This window comes from Perissodus microlepis, chromosome 20 (assembly GCF_051167445.1).
Source record: "Perissodus microlepis isolate ML-2025 ecotype Zambia chromosome 20, ASM5116744v1, whole genome shotgun sequence".
Lineage (NCBI taxonomy): Eukaryota > Metazoa > Chordata > Actinopteri > Cichliformes > Cichlidae > Perissodus > Perissodus microlepis.
In genome coordinates this window covers 14,905,520-14,926,378 of record NC_140480.1, presented here as the reverse complement: position 1 = coordinate 14,926,378, position 20,859 = coordinate 14,905,520, and the positions used below count along the sequence as shown (strand labels likewise).

General features: G+C 41.4%; 2 protein-coding genes across 3 annotated transcripts; one reads left to right on the top strand and one right to left on the bottom strand.

The window, feature by feature from the left end:
• Positions 1-330: 330 nt before the first annotated feature.
• On the bottom strand, positions 331-12,771 carry gss (glutathione synthetase). Its single transcript, XM_084917335.1, has 13 exons — positions 12,393-12,771; positions 11,972-12,113; positions 10,440-10,585; positions 10,187-10,262; positions 8,028-8,167; positions 5,550-5,666; positions 5,133-5,213; positions 4,934-5,011; positions 4,738-4,807; positions 3,567-3,761; positions 3,342-3,423; positions 1,584-1,773; positions 331-1,460 (listed from the first exon to the last, which is right to left on the bottom strand). Exons 2-13 carry the CDS (start codon positions 12,107-12,109, stop codon positions 1,337-1,339), a joined length of 1,437 nt encoding a protein of 478 aa, XP_084773461.1. The 5' UTR covers positions 12,110-12,113; positions 12,393-12,771; the 3' UTR covers positions 331-1,336.
• On the top strand, positions 12,679-19,652 carry LOC146364293 (U8 snoRNA-decapping enzyme). 2 transcript variants are annotated; one of them, XM_084917336.1, is made up of 5 exons: positions 12,679-12,798; positions 15,015-15,146; positions 15,263-15,303; positions 18,505-18,745; positions 18,836-19,652. In XM_084917336.1, exons 2-5 carry the CDS (start codon positions 15,015-15,017, stop codon positions 19,079-19,081), a joined length of 660 nt encoding a protein of 219 aa, XP_084773462.1. In that variant the 5' UTR covers positions 12,679-12,798; the 3' UTR covers positions 19,082-19,652. The 2 variants fall into 2 exon arrangements, with proteins under 2 accessions (XP_084773462.1, XP_084773463.1); XM_084917337.1 differs by lacking the exon at positions 12,679-12,798 and adding an exon at positions 14,455-14,851.
• The last annotated feature ends 1,207 nt before the right edge of the window (positions 19,653-20,859 follow it).

The window sequence follows — 20,859 nt, the reverse complement described above, 5'->3', positions numbered from 1 at the left end:
TATATATATACACAGAATATATAATATGGATAAATAGGAATACCTGTGGATTGCACGTTTGAGTGAGTCTATTGCAGTCAAATATAAGAAGAAATATCGTGAATATTGCACAGTGTAAAAAACCCCACTACAGCTCAGTTGTTCCCGCTCTCCTTTGTCCCCGTTTCCCCTCCCTCTCTCCTCCAACGAGGAGTTAAACAGCTGGATGGCGTTTGGGACAAAGGAGTTTTTAAGTCTGTTGGTTCTTGACTTTGGGAGAAGCAACCTGTCGCTGAATAGGGGCTACTTGGGGCTAGGGTTAGGTAAATGAACAGAGAAGGAAGTCCAGCCTTATAGTCATAACATTTATTTTTTTCATTTACATCATACTGGATATTATTCTTTGGTCCACAAGGTGCACCAACTTCACCAAGTTATCTGTCACTGTACTATGCAATTAACAGCATTAACCCTTCAATGCCTAGAAGAAGAAAAACTGAACGTCCTTCACATGATCCAAAGTGGGGTCTTCAAACAGTCCAGAACCTGGAACTGTTTGTGTACTTAATAATATATTGCTGAGCTTCTCTAAGTTACAATAGGTTGTGTTAGTATGTGTACACAAAGACATAAACGTTCGATTATAAAAACACAGAATAAAATTGTAAGAAGTCATCAGTTGATGCAGTTTAAGGACACTTGTTCTTCTGTGCAGTCTCACCTGGAGCTCACGTTTGTAGTTCATGCCATCGTGACAAAAGATTGTTAAATTAATAGTTAAAAGACGTCCATGAATGCACTGCTAACTGCTCTTCAACCTTATAAAAATTAACGTGCATTTTGATTATGAACCACTTTTACAAAACCAAAAGCTTCACTGTGTTAAGTGATTTATATGTCTAAAAAACAGGTTCAGTTTGTAACTGAGAGAGCGGCTCAGTGGCGCTGAATTATATTTCCAATAGAAACACAATTTCATATGTTGTAGTAACAACACACTGCCACAAGATGGCAGCCTAGGCCTACTTTACCAAGTGACAGAGCCTTGAAAGAGTGACAGTGACACTTTTTATGAACTCATCTGTAATGTGTCACCTTTTCTGTAGAATGAAGAAGTGCTTCCCTTCTTTTAAAGTAAAAACAGGCTTACAAAGATCCTCTAAACATGTTTCTGAAATAATCCTAAACACAATCATTAATTCAAAAATGCAAGAAACAATTTATTTAATCACTGTTCTTCACTTAATTACTGAACTTATTAAAAAAATAAACAAAGACTTTTTTCTTTTTTTTTTTAAAGAGACGTTTCTGCTGTGACTTCACTGTGGTTTGTATGTGCAGGCAGGAGTGTGACATCTCAGAACAGCAGAGGATTGTCGAGCACGGCCACTCCTGCTGCGACGCCCCCGTCTGAGTGTTCTGAGCTCTTGGTCCTCAGCAGATGGCCCACACACTCATTTGTCACCATGTCTTTACCCTGCCTGTAAGAAAACAAAGAAAAAGCTAAAATTAGAAACAACCACTACATTGGGAATCTGCAAATACTTCTAAAAAACAGCCACAAACAAAATGCATTTGATATCAATGCAGTAGTGGTCACATACCTTACATATGCTCCAAACACTCCCAGTTCACTGAGACAGTTGCTTATTTTCAGGGGGCTGCCTTGTCTCATCAGGTAGTTCCTTACAGGGGTTGGATGGATTTTATCCATCAGAATATAGGCTGTACGCTCGGTACTCTCCTTCACTTGTTCCAGGACCTGGCAGATCTCTGATCCATAAATGTTGTTACCTAGAAAAACAATACTACACTTAAGTACAGATAAAAATGGACATGGCTAGATAGGAATTATTTCACATTAGCAGATGAACAAACTTTTGTAAAACCCTTTTTAAAATTAGTGAAAAGAAAGTTCAGTTTTACCCAGTGAACCACACCTGGCTACACCCGGCCAGTCTGACAGGCAAATGGAGAGATCTTTATTTGGCTGGGTTTTTTCCTACTTATGTTGGCTAATGCTAGCCTGCTTGCTAGTACAAGCAAGTTGCTACATATTTAGAATAAAAAAATATTAAACAAATACTGCCTCAAGTAGTCTTTCTTTCAGATGCTCCCTTTAGGGGTTGCCACAGCGGATCATCTGCCCCTTTGTCATGCTATCCCTAACATCCTCCTCTGTCACACCAACCCTGTGCATGTCCTCCTTCACCACATCCATCAATCTCTTTGGTTTTTCGCTTCCTCCTGCCTGGCAGCTCCATCTTCAGCTCTGCTACCTCCAGCCCAGCCTCCTGTCTTTTTGTCAATGCCATTGTCACCAAACCATACATCATAGCAGGCCTCACTGCCATCTTGTAATCCTTCCCTTTCACTCTTGCTGCTATCCTTCTGTCACAAATCCCCTCTGACACTTGTCTCCACCCACTCCACCCTGCCTGCACCCAACTCTTTACTTCTCTTGTGTGCTGTCTGTTGCTGTGGATAGTTGACCCCAAGTATTAAATCTCATCTACCTTCACTATCTCTACTTCTTCTATCTCCACCATTATACCTGCCTCCCTCTGACTCACATACATGTATTCTGTCTCGCGTCAGCTGACTTTCCTTCACCTTCTCTCCAGAGAATCTGTTGTGCTCCTTTCAGCACAAAGCCACACTCCTGCTCACTGATCGTCACCGCTCTTTTTCACCTAGTCTCAGCAACTTTGTCCCATAGCTTCTTGATTTATCCTTCTGTAGTTACTACAGCTTTGCACATCTGTCTTGTTCTTGAAAATCAGCAGCAGCACACCTCTCCATTCCTCGGGCATCCTCTCAGTCTCTGTTAAACGGTCTGGTCAGATTGCCCTCTCGTCTAACTCCCCTCCTCCATCCTCCTCTCTCTTTCATTTTCTACATTCATCAGCTCCTCAAAGTTCTCCTTCCAGTTCATGTGTAAAATTACTGCTAAAATAGCTCATATGAACCCTGATACTGAACTATGTATTTATCAAAACAAATGATCTGATATTACAAAGAAAACTAATGATTGCTTTTTACAGTATTAGCCCAGAGTGATGTAAGGCAGGGTGGTTAGTCAGCCATAACCTGCTGACAACTTGTATCTGGTAGCTTTTTCACATCCTAATCAATGTTGTTGTCAAGTGTGTCTCATACACACTATTATCTCAGTCACAGTACAGCATGCATTTGACTGAGGCTAGCTCATACATGGAATGCAAGAAAATGCTGCACGTGTGTGCAGATCCATGCACTGCTTAAACTTCCCGAGTTTAACAAATGGTGAGCAACAAACACAAGTTCCATCATTTGCTTCTGGTGTTAACATCAAGTGTGCTTTATTAAAAAGTTCAGTTTACCTCCTCCTTCTCGCTGAGGCTTCAAGACAAACCGCTCTGGTGCTGCCAAGGCCATTGACACCGTTTTGTCCCCCTCTGGACCCTGTAGACGAGCGCAACCACAGAGAAATAAATGAGAGGAATAAAATGTGAATGATATTGCTTACACTGAACATCAACACCCAGGTGAGGATTATCTAATGCTAAACTTTCCAAACAATGAAAAAATCTTGTGCTTTTTCTCACCATGTCTAGAGTGTAGAGGCCGGCGAACGTCGCTCGGATCTGCTGCACAGCTTGAGGCTGGTCCGGGAAGAACCTCTCCAGGACTCCAGGTCTGGCGAGCACTTGCTGAACCTTCTTGGTACCAGCCAGGTGAGTGCTGATATCTGGACACTTCACAGCTCGAGAGCGCTCCATGAGGAGACGAGCATCCCAGCTCTGCAATTGAAAACAGACAATGAATTCTCTGCTTGTCTTTTTATCATTAGATGATTTTCCAGCATAAAACAGCCTCTATCATTTCACTAACTCTTGGAATCTTATTTCACTGCTGCTAATAACGTTTTACACTCTGTCGCAGGTTTTTTTAGCTTTGTTTGTACAAACTTTCTCGTGGTTGAGATTCCTGACAAAACAGCCAGCACACTGACCAGCAGAGCGTGACAATAGTTGGTTTATATTATGCTGAGATTTGACAGACAGAGATAGAAGAATGAAGGAGAACAACACAGAGTCACGCTATCAAAGAGAACCTGGACAGTAGATTCAGCAGTTTGGCTTAAATTTGCAAACTGTTTTAACTCGTTATGTCCAATTAAATGTTGGTTCCATGGTGCTCGCCAGTTTTCCTTCACTTCCTGTTCCTGCCTGCAGAATTAACACACAGCTGCACGTATCTACACACAATATTGCAGAGAACATTGTGGCTCAAGAGTTGGCAGTTCGTCTTGTAATCGGAAGGTTGCCGGTTCGAGCCCCGGCACCAACAGTCTCGGTCGCCTACTGGTTGCCTACCGCCTACTGGTGGTGGTCAGAGGGCCCGGTGGCGCCAGTGTCCGGCAGCCTCGCCTCTGTCAGTGCGCCCCAGGGCAGCTGTGGCTACAATGTAGCTTGCCATTACCAGTGTGTGAATGTGTGTGTGAATGACTGAATGTAGTGTAAAGCGCTATACAAATACAGGCCATTTACCATCTAATCACCCATTCAGACTGACAAGGCGACAGGTCTGTTGTCACTTATATCAGCCAATCAGGGCTAGACTTGGTGTTGCTAGGCAGGGAAAGAAATAAACTGGATGATAATGACATTCCAGTTTCTCATGAATACGAATCATTTTAAGTAAGTCTACATGTTGCATGTTTCTAACTAAACTCTAATGTAATCTTCCATTCTGTGTGCAAATCAAAAGTTGGACCTGTTCAGAAGTGTAGTTGTCAGGCATGTAACCATTCCTGAAATACACCACGGCGACCTCTTTGCCGTCCCTGAAGTGAAAGCGACATAAAAGACACATTAAGGACCACTGCTATGCATAACACATAGTTTTTGTTTGAGAATAATACACTTAAATAATGAGTCAGTGCATTGTGAGCTGACAGAAATCGACTTACACAAAAAGCCTCTTGTCCTGATCAAGGGAGCCTGTTTTAAAGACATCTTCAAACCGCAGTCTTATTACGTGAATGTTTCTGAAACACGGCATGTTGGTGAAAAGCACAACTCTTCAAATGCTTTAAGATAATGTTTTAACTTCCACACAAAGAAAACATGCAGGTATGAGAGCTCTAACCCTTCACATGTAACACCTACCTCTTCCAAAGATCATACTCAACGAATCGCTGATCAAAGATATTTCTCTGGACGTCTTCCACCAAGAACACGACGACTGCTCTGCAACGACAACAACTGCACCTCAAAATTTCTGGACTTTTTCGGGTTCTCACGGTTTTGATTTTAACTGAAATGATTTGCTTTTTGGTGCCCCATACTACCAAAACTGTCACTGGCCTTTGTTGTCCTGAAGAAATGTTTGTAATATTATGATGCACTGAGCAACCACACCAGCAGAAGCAGTGTTTGAATGTACAGTTCCACTGGCAAGATGTTTTATTCTGGATGTACTAATTAATTCATCATGTATGGTGACACAATTAGACCAAGTGAATAAAGCAAAGAGCGATCAACAGCATGTCTGGCATGTACTCGATGGATGTACTTCATTCTTACTTCTCTGATCCATAGAGCTCCCAAGCTTTGGCAATAGCCCTGGCCAGACCAGCTGCAGGATTATTATCCAGGATACGCTCGCTCTCCTCCAGCCTGCCGGCCATCTTCAGGATATGTCTGTCAAGCAAGATTGTAAGCACTCTCAGCAAACCTAATCACAGCACATTATGCATCATTATTTCCTGACCATGCCTCGAACAATCCAGTCTCACTCTAAGTTGCCTGTGACGCCTTAAGATGAGCATTTTCACTGCCATCATCTTGCCACCTTGAAACTGATAAACTGAGGGAAACTGTACAGCCATAGGCTAGCAACTTGTCGATCAATCCTGCCTTATATAGTCTATATTAAATTAACTTTATATTGTATTTAATAAGACATGACATTAATGAGCCTATAAACTCATAACAGGGGCATTTTCATGTAGACGTCTATACAACGGAATATCTTTCACAACCACAAGAGGCGCCCCCTCTTGGCCATTGAAAAGAATGCAGATTAAAAGAACTTCTGCAGTGGCTTCATTTTTCAGACACAAAAGCTATGTCTATCTTTTATACAGGGTGGGCCATTTATATGGATACACCATGATAAAATGGGAATGGTTGGTGATATTAAAGTTCTGTTTGTGGCACATTAGTATATGTGAGGGGGCAAACTCCTCAAGATGGGTGGTGACCATGGTGGCCATTTAGAAGTCGGCCATCTTGGATACAACTTTTGTTTTTTCAATAGGAAGAGGGCCATGTGACACATCAAACTTATTGGTAATGTCACAAGAAAAACAATGGTGTGCTTGGTTTCAACGTAACTTTATTCTTTAATGAGTTATTTACAAGTTTCTGACCACTTATAAAATGTGTTCAATGTGCTGCCCATTGTGTTGGATTGTCAATGCAACCCTCTTCTCCCACTCTTCACACACTGATAGCAACACCGCAGGAGAAATGCCAGCACAGGCATCCAGTATCCGTAGTTTCAGGTGCTGCACATCTCGTATCTTCACACCATAGACAATTGCCTTCAGATGACCCCAAAGATAAAAGTCTAAGGGGGTCAGATCGGGAGACCTTGGGGGCCATTCAACTGGCCCACGACGACCAGTCCACTTTCCTGGAAACTGTTCATCTAGGAATGCTCTGACCTGGCACCGATAATGTGGTGGTGCACCATCTTGCTGGAAAAACTCAGAGAACGTGCCAGCTTCAGTGCATAAAGAGGGAAACACATCATCATGTAGCAATTTCAAATATCCAGTGGCCTTGAGGTTTCCATTGATGAAGAATGGACCCACTATCATTGTACCCCATATACCACACCAAACCATCACTTTTGTTGTTCCAACACTCTTGGAGGGATCCATCCAATGTGGGTTAGTGTCAGACCGATAGCAGTGGTTTTGTTTGTTAACTTCACCATTCACATAAAAGTTTGCCTCATCACTGAACAAAATCTTCTGCGTGAACTGAGGGTCCTGTTCCAATTTTGGTTTTGCCCATTCTGCAAATTCTGGGCGCCGATCTGGGTCATACTCGTTGAGATGCTGCAGTAGCTGGAGTTTGTAAGGGTGCCATTTGTGAGTAGCTGATATCCGCCGAAGGGATGTTCGACTAATGCCACTCTCCAGTGACATGCAGCGAGTGCTACGCTCTGGGCTCTTGCTGAATGAAGCTAGGACAGCCACTGATGTTTCTTCATTAGTGACAGTTTTCTTGCGTCCACATTTTGGCAAATCCAACACTGAACCAGTTTCACAAAACTTAGCAAGCAGTTTGCTGACTGTAGCATGGGAGATGGGTGGTCTCGTAGGGTGTCTTGCATTGAAATCTGCTGCAATGACCCGGTTACTGCGTTCACCAGATATTAACGCAATTTCGATCCGCTCCTCACGTGTTAACCTCTTCGACATGTCAATGGCTGTGAACTAAGAGAAACTTGTAAAATAACTCATGAAAGAATAAAGTTACGTTGAAACCAAGCACACCATTGTTTTTCTTGTGACATTACCAATAAGTTTGATGTGTCACATGGCCCTCTTCCTATTGAAAAAACAAAAGTTGTATCCAAGATGGCCGACTTCTAAATGGCCACCATGGTCACCACCCATCTTGAGGAGTTTGCCCCCTCACATATACTAATGTGCCACAAACAGGACTTTAATATCACCAACCATTCCCATGTTATTACGGTGTATCCATATAAATGGCCCACCCTGTAGATTGTTTATAGCTGTATTAAATCCCAAACCTACTGACAGCAAAGCAAAGAGATTGGTGTCAACTGTAGGGGAAATAAAGGAATGTGGGGTTTTTATTTATCTTTTTAAAAAAAAATAAGGGTAAAGCAGCTGTGTGAAACGGTGGCTATAAAGATGACAGTAAAAATATTTGAAGGTCTTGGCCAACATGATCACTCTTACTGCTGAGTTCTAGTGGCTAACCTACAGAATATGGGGGACACATAAATGACCTGCTTACCTGTGTACATCTGGCGTGCGCGATGAAAGGCCTCCGAAACTGGCAGCAATGGTGTTGATCTCTATCTGCTTTAGCGATGGCGTGTCATTCTCTCTCTGGTCCAGCATGTAGTCAGACCGATTGAGACCCAACACAATGGACTGTAACAAAGGCAAAGAATCCCAGCTGCAGCATTTGGTCACTTTATAATCCATTAATAGGTTTTTATGGTCCCAGCTACACTGTTGTAAGAACCTAATGGTTTTCTTCATTCTATGCAACAGCAGATCTAAAGATGTCACAGAGTTTTAGAAAATTGTGAAGAACTTTGTCAAGCAATTAGGGCTGCCACAAACGATTATTTTGATAGTCGACTAGTCACCGATTAATTTTGCGATTAGTCGACTAATCAGATCATCATCCATTGGACGTAAAACTACAGCTTATTGCACCAGCAGCATCTGCTCTTATATAACTATCATTAGCTTACAGCTTTAAGTGTTTAAGGTGCTAACTAAAAATAAAGACAAGATGATAGTTTATTAAATTTTAATGAAATTTGCAGATTGTTTAGGTGAAGTTTAATAAACTCAGCCGTCTGCTCCTTGATATCTAACATATAACGGGACACCGGAGTAAATTCTGGAGCATCTCACACTTCTGATAATCAGCTGTCTGCCTGACGTTTATTCAGCTGTGTAAAAACTATAACTTTGATCTCAGCCAAACCGATTTACTCAGGAACAAATAAAATACTAAAAAAAGCCAAACAATAACATATTTAAGTTATCTAAGTGACTTCTATATGTTTAACCTGAGTAGCGAAAGACGGAGGTGGGTTTGAAGCCGGGAGTCCGGTGTTCTCACGACTCTAGTGAGCCTTGCCCCGGCTAGCTATCGAGCTAGTGGGTAACAGACGTCTCTGAAAACGTCGGAGCGCTTTTGAAAATATGTGGTGTCTTGATAAACTGAGCAGATATTTGAGGTTTACACAGCTACATTCTCGCCTGAAAATATGTTAAACGTTTATTTTGTGACCCAGAAAGAATAATAAGAGTAACATTAAAACTAACTAGCTGCCGCCATTGTTGGAAACTGAGCTGGGCTGCGCTATGAATTCTGGGACAGAGCTACTTCTTCTTCTTCGGGGTTTAACGGCAGCTGGCATCCTTGTACATGCAGTGCTGCCATCTTCTGTTTCAGTCCGTTATTACACTCTTAAATCCTACTACTTGTTCCTGCGTCTTTTGTGATCTTACAAAGCTTCAAACGATGCGTCGACTATTAAATTAGTCGTCGACGATTTTGATAGTCGACGTAATCGTGACTAGTCGACTAATCGTGGCAGCCCTACAAGCAATAAAGCAAAACAGCTGATAATTGAAACAAGATTTTAGTTTTAGCCAAAATATAGCTTTTGCCTCTCACCCCTCTCCTCCCTGTCGTTCCCTGTCTTTCTTTCTCATAAGAAATCTCTCAGGATTTAATGGCTAGCATACAAAGCCCAAAAAGAAAAGAGTGTGTATCATCGATCCATTTCCAACTTTTTAAAAAATTCCCCCCAAAAATGGCCCCAAAAGAAGCCAGATAGAAAGGTTTTCATGGTGAAAACACATAGTGGTGCAGGTAACCCAAAACAGCCAACACCACAAAGGAACAGATAGGCTGAAAACTCATTCCTGTAAACGTTTACACAACCTCACACCTGCAGTGATGACCCAAGATGTTCATTCTACAAATACTCTATTTGAAATCCAATCTTCCTTAACTAGAAACTGTTTGATTTTTTTATACACTCTTTCTTTTCACTACTTTTGAATCCTTATTGAGTGCAAGCAAACAGCTTTGTTGGATTTAGCAACACACCAAGGCCTTAGAGCCCAAACAGCTCAAGTAAAATGATGATGGTAAATGGAATGGTAATTATGCAGCACTTTGCTCTAACTGAAAGGCGCTTTTTACTGCAAACCCTATTCACCCAATCACACAAACGCATCCAAACTGCCTTCTCTAACTTCGCACACACTGGATGCACTGGGGGAAACTCTGGGTTCAGCATCTTGCCTAAGAAAACTGGAATCTGGACAAACTGGGTAATCAATCCACCAACCTTCCAACTGGCAGACTCTGCCTCCTGAGCTCCCCCTAACACCAGTGTCATCACGGCTGTGCTGACGTACCTGTGACCTGCCTTCTTTAAGGATCTGTTGGTGGATTTTGAACAACCTTGCAGTGAAATCATCCACAGCGATGGTGCTGTAAACAGACACTTTGTTCAAATCTTGTCAGCAGGTTTTTCATCACAGTGTATTCATTTTGAATTAAACTAACGGGTCATTTGAAGACAGACTTCAGAGACTGTGACAATAATGAGAATTTTGCCAGGAGTTTTTTTCTTCCAAACCACATACATGAGGTCATAATGCATCCTACCTAGCCAAAGCTTCTTGTAGGAAGTCTGCATCCAGACTAATCTTGTCCACCAGGGTGTTGTAGTGTGTTTGCACTGCCAGAGCCTGGGAGAATACAGCTTTGGGTACAGGTGTGGGGAACAGTGTGAATGGAGCAAAGGAGACCACCTGAAAAACAAGATGTAAAATGTGAGGAAAGAGTGCTGACCAGGGGAAACAAAACAAAACAAAACAAACAAAAAAAAAACAAAAACTGTTGGACAAACACTGGAGATGGCTTGTGGACTCAAAACACGGGCTTAATAAAGATCTCTCTGAAATCCTCTGCCCTAAGGCAGAACAAATTCCTAACATGACTTCACATTCAACACGGCCGTTTCATCAGCAATGGTTTAACATTCCACTGGTATGTGATCTCTGTTGTTGAGGCTTATTACCTAACATATGAATTCTGTTAAAGATGCTGGAAAAAAATGTTTACTTACTTTTTTTGTACTTTAAGTATTTATTTAAAGTATAACTACTTCACTACTTTGCTCATGGCCATTCAATCACATTCAGCTAAAACTAGACAAACAGATTAAATCAGTTGCTAAGGTCAGTCTCATTCAGTTCAGTATGATTAAATTAACCCTTTGTTTTAAAGACCTGCAACTGGTCATATGCTATATTCCCAAAAGTCTCCGTCTGGCAATCCGATGGACGACTCTGGGTTGTCCATTGCCAGGAGAACTGTGCATTGGTCTTAATATGACATCTATTACACGTTTGCAGCTGGTCTAAAATACTGTAGGTTACCTATTAATGGCTAAAGAGAAGCAAGACCAGATTACTGAAATTTTAGCATCCCTTCACTGGTTACCTGTTTGTTTAAGAATCAGTCAGTCAACATGTTCCCAGTAGTTCCATAATCCAAAAGCAACAAGGGAACGTGCTTTGTTACGTGGCTTCACTAAACCTAACACCAGGAAAAGTATAATATTACAAATATACACTACATGTTACAAATATGTAGCGTCTTCCCCTGAATGAATATTTTGAGGAAATGTATTCTCATGGTCTGTAGCTTTACTCTTTCAGGTGCAGTTGTAGGGTGGGGCAAGAATGAATATAATAAGACGATTCAAAATCATATGTGAGCAGACTTGCAAATTTTATACAAGTTTCACAAGTACACATTCCCTCTTTAAGATTATATAACTATACTAACACTTATCCAACAATGAAAAACCAATGAAAGTGCTTCTACATGTAAATGGTAAATGGACTGTTTCTTATATGGTGCTTTTCTACTCTACCTAAGCACTGAAAGTACTTTATACAACTTGCCTCATTCACCCATTCACACCCATTCATACAGGCACTTTTTTCTATACTTTTTATATGTGTTTTCTATCTAACATTCACACAACCTGTGGATAGTATCTTGCCCAGTGACATTTGGCATGCAGACTGGAGCAGCCAGCCACGATCAATGACCTGCTCTACCTCCTGACCTACAGCCACCCCTCAATGCTACAACCGCTACATGCTACATGTGTGTATAATTCGCACCTCAGATGAGTTGGGGGTCTCCTGGAGCCTCATTAGGACACCCTGTGTAACGGCTGAGTCTTTTGCCCCCTCTGACAATTTTTTTATCAAAGCCGAGTTCATCAGCATCTCGTCTGGTAGCCCCTGCGCCATTCTCATTCACCTGAAGTAGGATAACCAAATAAGATTACTATTACTGCTAACGTTATTACCGCAGTGTTTACTCATCACTTAAATTTCCTAAACTGCTTTAAATGATACACATATACACAATACACAAGCGTAAATACTAAAATAAATTATATTTAAATAACAAAAATTACAATGAAACACGTCATACATCGATAGTAACATTAAACAATACATTAAATATTTTCTTTTCTGTAATAATCGTGTTATAGGATAGTTTATAACATCAAAACAACACATGTGGCTAACTTACCTGCTTAAGTTTTAACCAGGTCGTTTAACACCGTCTGTTAGCAGTCACCGGTAGTAGAAGCTAGTTAGCTATCAACCTAGAAGGTTCCCTTGGACTGTGCTCTCATCAAATACTTTCACACTTATGCAGAGAGCGATTAAGACTGCCACCCTTTACCTTCCACGGTGCATCACAAGACCTAACCGGAGCATGTACACACTTCAATCCCTGACTCATAAACGAGATGAATCGGCTGAACGGCTACTACTAACCAAAGCTGATTGGTTGACCGGGGGAGTCGTATTAGGTAACCGGAACCACATGCTTCGCTTAGCCAATCAATGGCCAGAACGTCATCGGAAAAGCCAGAAGTTTTGAACAGGCACTGCTGACTGAAGAATGAGACAGCGTTTAATGTAGAACAGAGGTAAATGCGTGTGACATATTAAACAAGCGGGTTTACTTCATTTTTGATTAGAAGTAATATTGTTTGACCGAAATTAAAAAACAAAACCAAACGCGGCACTAACCTTTATTTCGTGTTGCTATTATGTCAAAAATATTAAGAAAATAATTTATAAAGTGTACGATAACAGTGTTTGAATGTTAGTTAAGACATCAAGGCTCCTTGAATAAACAAATAGAAACACACAGTTATTAAGAGAACTTAATGCTGGGGAAATATACTCATGTTTATAACGTCCATGCTTACCCAGCCTTTACCGCGCATTTTAGCTTGCTAAACGATGGGGAAGTGTAAGCGCATCGGAGAGTGCCGGTGTTGCAGGTTAACTGTTTTTTATGTTTACTGGTTGGATTTGTTTACATATTCCATTCTCCATGTTTCAGATGTTGGATCCGCAGATTCGTCTTTTTCACCGCGTGGTCGTGTGTCATATAGTTTGACAAGATTAAAGACCTCGACAAAAAAGGTTTCCATCTCCAGCTCGTGCAAATGCATACACGTGTCAATATTAAATAATTGATTTTATTTTTTTAATAAAAAATAATTTCATTGTTGTCTGAAGATGATAGTGATACCTGTGTGTCATACTGGCAATAGAGACGACCGCTCGGTGAAAAGGACGAATCTGGGGAACCAGATTGTTGAGCCATCTAAGGATCATTAAAACATCCATGCGCACAACTGCAAAGAATGGATTTGAATTCGAGCAGAAAAACTGAAAAAAGGAATAAACTTGACAAAAATATATATTTTTTGACAGATCAAAGGAAAGAGTTCCACAAAAACAAATTTGTGGCTTATTAGCATTTTCTCAGTTGTGGATTACATTGTGATGTATTTTATTCATACACTGTTGCAGAAACGTCTGTGTTTGCACCTTCAGCCACTTCAGCACACAAAATGTCATCATAGGCCAGACATGATTTATTTTGATAGGCAATCGATCAAAATTAGAAATGAGCACGAGTTTCCAATATTTAACTGGATATAAAGTTAAAAAATATCTAAAAATGTTATGGCCAATGTGACGGGTTTTTTTTTTGTCTGAAATGTATATTTCACCTTATTTTTATTGCCACCTGTTTGGATGTAATGTTCTACCACTGTCAGAAGGTGGCAGTCATACTTCAATCATAAAAACCTTGATTTTAGAGCGTGTTTTAATGCTGTTCATTGTTGGTTTTCACTAAAAAATATTCTGACTCACTGAGTCTTAATTGGCTCTTCTCTGTAGTGGTTCTCCAGTCGGTGGTGCCCTTAAGGCCCATATGGTTTGCTAATATACAACACTAACCCTGGCTGCTGAGGATTTAGCATAATTTTCCAGTTAGAGCCTAAAGTATAAAAGACTGAAACTGGAAAAAAAAAATCAAAATTAAATAACTGACTTTGAGCAAAGCATCTTTAGTCCATTTTTAAATGACAGCCTCTTTCAATTTTAATGAGCTATAAAGAATTTTAAAAAGCTAACCAAAGAATACATTAATCTGAGATCTGAGGAAATACAGATTAATTGTTTTATTTTGTATGCTTACATTGTTTTACTTTGCACACAGAAACAAAATTATTTCATAAAAATGAAAACCACCAAGGTCTAAATTAATTCCCTCCCCAATGCTAATAGTCAGTTGTGATTCCTTTTTGCTGGAACAGCCTGCAACCATTTGTTGTAGTTTTCAGCAAGTCTCACACACATCTCTGATCAATCCCAGCTCATTTGTCTTTCTTCTTCTGAGTCTCACATACTCCTCCATATCCTCAGAAAATAGACTTGCCGTTTCTGTGCTGACTTGGTGATGATACCGAATGAAAGGCAACTGTGTCAAAATTCATAATCATATTCCAAATTTTGAGGAAAAGTTCACTATGGAACAGGGATTATCTCACTCGACAGTTTACTCCACCCCAGTAGAGGGAGCTAAAGCGTTCCCAATGCAAGTCACTCAGATCTGTTGTGTTTTTTTTCTGCATACAAGCCCACAGGCCTTCCAGCTAATCAGTAGGTTTCATTAAGGTCTGTTGGCTCAGCATATGAGGGAGAACAAATGACCAAAAAGAGCAGCTATAATAGGATGATGTCACTTTGGTAGCACATGGCAAAAGAGGGCATCCAGCCAGTGTGTTCAGGAAGCACTGAACTGTATAATTTAGCACTGTGTTTGTGTGTATGCTTGTAGATGGCGAGTGGACAGCTGTCGAGGGCGGAGGCATTGGCATGCTCGGGCTGCAGGCATGCGTGCCATGTGATGCTCTACGCTGACACGAAAGCTCAGCTGTTTGGAAGAATTCCCATCAAACATATCATACTGGTGAGGTGTGTGTGTGTGTGTCATTTGAGCTACTCTAACATTTCAGTGTACACACACACACACACACGTCTGCCTCTTTGAGTGAACAGGCATATTTCTGTGTGTCACTTCCACAGATGCAGATGCGCTTTGACGGTCTGCTGGGTTTCCCTGGCGGGTGAGTCTTTCCTGGTGCTGCTTTTGCTCCTTGCAAACATAGGTACATTTTAGCTATTGGTTTGTAAAGCCTTCTTGTTCTTCACAGAAGAAAGAAAAAAGAAACCCTTTACAGCTCAGAACAAACATTCAAACACTGATGCTACAATCCTCGTCCTGCAAGGATTGGCGATGATAAAATGTGCCTGACGGCTCCTTGTTTAAAGCGACTTATCTTGCCTTAAACCCCTATTTGTAAAGATTGAGATTGTCACATACTGCTTAATTAGTATTCTGCTAAATGAATCACTTGTGCCTTTGTGATTTACTGTAGTCGCTGCCAGGATCTCTGGTGTTTCATTTGCCAGCACAGTGAAATTATATAACGAGGAGGCAAAGAGACAGGGCTGAAAAATGATAGAGACATATGCAAAACAAGGGAAAACTACGTCAGCAAATAGCAACAGTGGAAAGCTCTATTGATACAACTACATATGAATTGTGTAGCCTCTGTTTTTAATATACTGCTGCAGGTGGTGTATGAAGAAATCTTTCAAAAACCTGTACTGCCTGGCAACATTAAACATCCAAAACACTAGTTAGTTGTGTAAATTTGGTCTGCTACTCAAGTTAGCTGTTAGACTTGTGCAGGCATTCATACACATCCATCAATTTTTTGTCAGAGTCACAGGGGCAGCAGTCTAAGCACAAGTCCCCTCTCTTTCTCCCCGGCCAGTTCCTCCTTCTCATCTGGGAGGGACTCCAAGGCATTCCCAAGCCAGCCAGGACACATGATCTGTGTCCTGGGACTGCCCTGGCATCTTCTGTCAGTAGGACATGCCCAAACCACCTTAACTGGTTCCTTTTGATGTGTAGGAGTAGAGGCTATACTCTGAGTGCGTCCTAAATGTCCAAGTTCCTCAAACTCTTTGGCCAAGGGACCAACCTTTGAAGGAAGCTCATTTCCGCTGCCTCCACCCAGAACTTGTGGTCATAAGTGAGAGCAGAAGCGTAGATCAACCGGTAAACTCACACTTTTCCTTTCACACTCAGCTCTTTCTTTATCACAGAATACCTGTACAGCATCTGTATGACTGCAGACGCCACAGAAATCCATCTGCCAGTCTGCTGCTTCACTCACCCTCGCTTGTAAACTAGATCCTGATAGACTTAGGGCAACAACTCATCCCTGAGTTTTCCGCCCTTTTGCAGTTCAGGACCATGGTCTCAGACTTGAAGGTGTTAATTCCGATTTGCAATTTGGAACAAACATTCATGTCGCCCTTTTGGAGGCAGTCTGTTCACTTTGAATCAGTGGCCATCGTCAGCTCAAATGACAAATTTACATTTTATTTATTTTTTGTTTTGGGTTTTTTTTGCTTATGAATGCTAAACTAATATCTTCAAATCATCAGTCTGTTGGCACTGTGACTGATTCTACATGCCCGGATAAATTGAGTGAGAGTTTGTGAGTTTCTTTGGCTTTCTTATGCCTTAGACCAGTCAAACAAATAGTTATTGGCTGATTTTGAGTTTGAGGTTATACCAGAATTACATTAGAGCAGGTTGTGCCACAGATGGCTGTTCTATTGAAATGTGGTAATACGACTGCATTTCTCTAAAAAAAAAATGTTTTTTAATTTCTGAGCTCTTTGAAGTCTGTGTATTGACACAGTGTGTCACTACATTTCATGGTTATTTTTAGCCATATATTTGTTGTAGACAGCATCTGGGTCACTGCCCTCTGCAGCAGTGCCAAGTTGGAAGCAAAATCATCTCAAACTGGAAAAAAAAAGTTTGAGTTTATTTGAACCACAGCTCATTCTGCACTAGACTCGTCTCGCATCATCAAAGGGGCCCTCTACTGCTTATTTCCATTTTAGTTTTTTTAACTGATTTGATCTACTATAGTAGCTTTGCATGATTCACAATTCAAAATAGTCATTCATCTTATACTGAGCCTCTATGTAGCCACAGTTTTAGCTACTGTCCCTTTAAGTTCACCCTCCCTTTCAGACAACTTTCTTCTGATTGGCTGCCCCTCACGAAGAGATGTTGTTAACGGTATGTGGGTGGGGCTGTTCCCGCTCTCTGACCCAAACACTGAAGCCTGAACTGTTGGCTCATGAGGATTGCCTTAACTCACACTTTCCTCATTATTTAAATCTTTAGCCCTGTTAATATGGACATGCATAATAGCACTATTTTAACCTATTATTAATTGTGGGGCCACAATTAAGCTGTGCATGAGTTATCACTCATGTTCTATGGAAAAAAACAAAAGAATCCAAGCACCACAGCAGAAAATACTCAGTAAGCGTAACAAAGATTGATAATGATACCAATAATGATAATAAACGTGTTAAAAAGGACTCCCAACTGTGCCCAGTCACAGTTCTGTCCACACAGCTTTGTTAGAGAGTGACCTGCTGAGACACAATACATGTAAAAGCAGCGGTCACTTCAGTTAATTGCACGACAGCAAGTGGCCTTTTCTGTCTCTTCCAGTGACATTTACGAGGGTTAAGAACCTCTCTAAAGAGCTGCTCTTAGTTGTCGGTGTTCTCCTAATGATAATGGAAATGTGCGTCTGGATGTTGACCAATGCTTTGACACTATTGCAACAGTACAAAATACACCTAAACTCCTTCAGAGATTTTTATAGAAGCCTATAGATTGCTCTGAAATATAAAAAAAAGAAAACATGACAAACTTGATATGTTAGAATCACACGGAGCTGTTGATAAGCGAGTGTTCTGTATAAAACGGTTGTTGGCTAATATCCAAAGCGATTCGCTTTTAGGCATTTAACATCCCGCTAGCTGTTACCTTTTGCTTTCCTTTTGCTGTACTTGTGCTCTTCTGGATACAAACCTCACTCTGATCACTTTGGCAAATGTTTTTATCTTTGCGCACTGTCAAACACAGTGAAACTGTATCTTTAGCCTCTGTGCATTTCGGCCATTATGTCTGGTATATTGTTATTGTAACAGTTCAGGTTGAGCTTTTGTTACTATATTTTTTTGCACATTTTCTAAGATGAGACTCGAAATCTAGTGACTTGAAGGAGAAGTGATCAGTACCATCACCTGGGCAAACTAACTTAGGGCTTTAAATTGAATTAGCCTTTCAATTAGTGTGATTTATTGTCAGGAGAGCAGTGCCTCTGACATCGTTTATCTACTTTCACATCTGTTGCTGACCTTTGATTCTCACACTTCAGGCTCGTTAACCCTTCGGAGGAGACCCTTGAGTCGGGGCTTAGCAGGGAATTGTCAGAAGAGCTGGGCCTGGCTTTGCCAATCTCTGTTGAAGATCATGTGGATTCTTGCTATGCACCTCCTTCCTCCCCCTCCTCCTCTTCACGTCTTATCACTCACTTTTATGTGAAGAAGATGGATGAAGAGCAGATTAGGGAGGTGGAGAGGGCAGCTGCATCCACTGCAGCAGATCACGGTTTGGAGGTAATGTGTCCTTCCAGAGTGACTGATTGCAGCGATTTACCTGATCTCATCCTCTGATCCTCACCACCTTCTTTCTCTGCCTGACTCCAGGTCCTGGGAATGGTCAGAATCCCTCTCTACACCATGAAAGGAGGAGGAGGGCTCGCATCCTTCCTGTCACACTCTTTCATCGGCAACGCTCGCTCCCAGCTGGTCCACTCGATGCTGAGACTCAACCTGGTCGCCCCCGGGGAGTTGCACAAAGCCCTGACGCACTCTCTAAAGACTCATGCACACACGAAACACGACCTGCAAGCAGCCCTGGCACTGACCCAGGGATTGAGGAAACAGTTTTAAAAAAATGCAGCTGCATTGCTACATCCTCTCAAAATGTAAATACAGATCCATCAGGACTGTTATAGACAAAAGATGATTTCAAATCCACTGTAACTTATACTCTGGCAACTCCCCGCCATACATGACTATGGAAAGCCAAAGGTGGGAGGCCAGCAGCAAGAACAGAGCAGGCATTAAGGACAACGGATATGACACTAATTGAGTCAGACATGGCATTAAAATAAGAGAGGCAGGAGTGGAGGTGGGTTGCAAAGCAGCTTGTAGATGCACAGTAACCGTGGGCAGACTGAACCGGCTTAAATGGCGTGCCCTATTTGACATTTGTCAATTAACTGTGTAGAAGGGTCTCAGCTGAGCTTGATTTCCGTGGCCCGCCTGAACTAACCCTATGCTCGGTTTTGACCCTCCGCTGCACAATCTCACACATAAACCTCCACACTCACACTCATGCTGTCACGCTGACTCTGAGCTGGTGACTCATAATTGCATACTGTGCACCAAACAGTTTGGGGCAAAACATTATCAGCTCCCTTACAATTAATGGAAATAAAGCTGTTCACACTGCCCATCACGTCTGAGTCTTTCCTGTCATTTCTCTTCATTTCAGTCGTCAGCACTGTGTTGATTTCAAACAGCCAAAATTGAAATGCTAATTACAAGCCGCGAGAGCATTTTTTAATTTATTTATTTTTTTACATTTACAGTCACATCTTTATGTGCTGGTGAAGATTACTTTTCTGTTATTCTATCAGCAATTTTGACACTTATCTCACAGGCATCTATCAAAACTGCTACACAGCACTCAGAGAAGCAACATAAGATGAGGGGTTACCTTATATGGCATTGCATAGGCACCCTGTGGTTTCCTTTATCTGCTGGTATCAATAATGAGGCAGGATGTGTATGATCTACAGCCTTTTCAGTCAGAAGGGATTCTTTGTCTGTGTGCTCCTCACATTTCCTTTTCTTTCTTTCTTTTTTTTGTTGTTGGTAGGTTTCATTTGAAGTTGTAGCACATCAGCAGTGGTGGTGCTGGTGGTGGAGGATTAATTACGTCCGTGACATACTATACAGCCTGCAGGCGAAGATTTGATTCTGTTTAAGTGCACCCTTGGTGCACATAACGCGCTTGCTCCAGATGTTAGTAACCTCATTCCCCAACATTATTGCTGCCAGTGAGGAAGAGCAGAGACAGGATGTTGCTCAGCGTTCATGATACCTACTGTACTGAAAGTATAAGATCCATTCTCTAGTTTTATTTTATTTTTATTTATTTTAAAATCAGTCAACTTCTGCAGGTGCAGGAGCATCATTTATCCATGTCATATTATTACTACACTGCATTCATCCTCCTGCATTCATCAGATAAAAGCTGGAACGCGTGGAAGAAGTGTGCAGAGTATCCCGCTCGTTCACTCATCTAACATAATGGATTTCATGGGGACTTATTGCATTCTTACAGGGGTGTCCATTAATCATGGCTACATGCAGATTGACTCATCATCGAGCAGGTGTTAATGCTATTAGTGATGAAGGTAGAATTAATTTGTGCAGCGGAGTACGGTGCGATCTGCTGTCGGTGCGCGTCTCTCGATGCGAGCGTGTTTTTCTGAGCTGTCAGGAGGAAAGGGGGGGGGATACGCACCACATCCGACACGATAGACAGGAAGCAAAAGAGACTGGTAGTACCAATCGCTCCTGTCTGTGGTTGCCTTTTATGTGATCCTGTGGCCCTTTTTGTGTTTTTGTGTGTCAACGGTTGCATCTTGCATGACAGT

What these genes read in the sequence shown, in the direction of transcription:
- gss (XM_084917335.1), bottom strand. Translation starts at nt 12,109, where the DNA reads ATGAGAATGGCGCAGGGGCTACCAGACGAGATGCTGATGAACTCGGCT. An exon ending in AGACCCCCAACTCATCTGAG is followed by an intron (nt 10,586 to 11,971) that starts GTGCGAATTATA and finishes CTTGTTTTTCAG; the next exon opens with GTGGTCTCCTTTGCTCCATT. An exon ending in TTAAAGAAGGCAGGTCACAG is followed by an intron (nt 8,168 to 10,186) that starts GTACGTCAGCAC and finishes CCTTTGTTACAG; the next exon opens with TCCATTGTGTTGGGTCTCAA.
- LOC146364293 (XM_084917336.1), top strand. Translation starts at nt 15,015, where the DNA reads ATGGCGAGTGGACAGCTGTCGAGGGCGGAGGCATTGGCATGCTCGGGC. An exon ending in CCATCAAACATATCATACTG is followed by an intron (nt 15,147 to 15,262) that starts GTGAGGTGTGTG and finishes TCACTTCCACAG; the next exon opens with ATGCAGATGCGCTTTGACGG. An exon ending in CTGCTGGGTTTCCCTGGCGG is followed by an intron (nt 15,304 to 18,504) that starts GTGAGTCTTTCC and finishes CTCACACTTCAG; the next exon opens with GCTCGTTAACCCTTCGGAGG.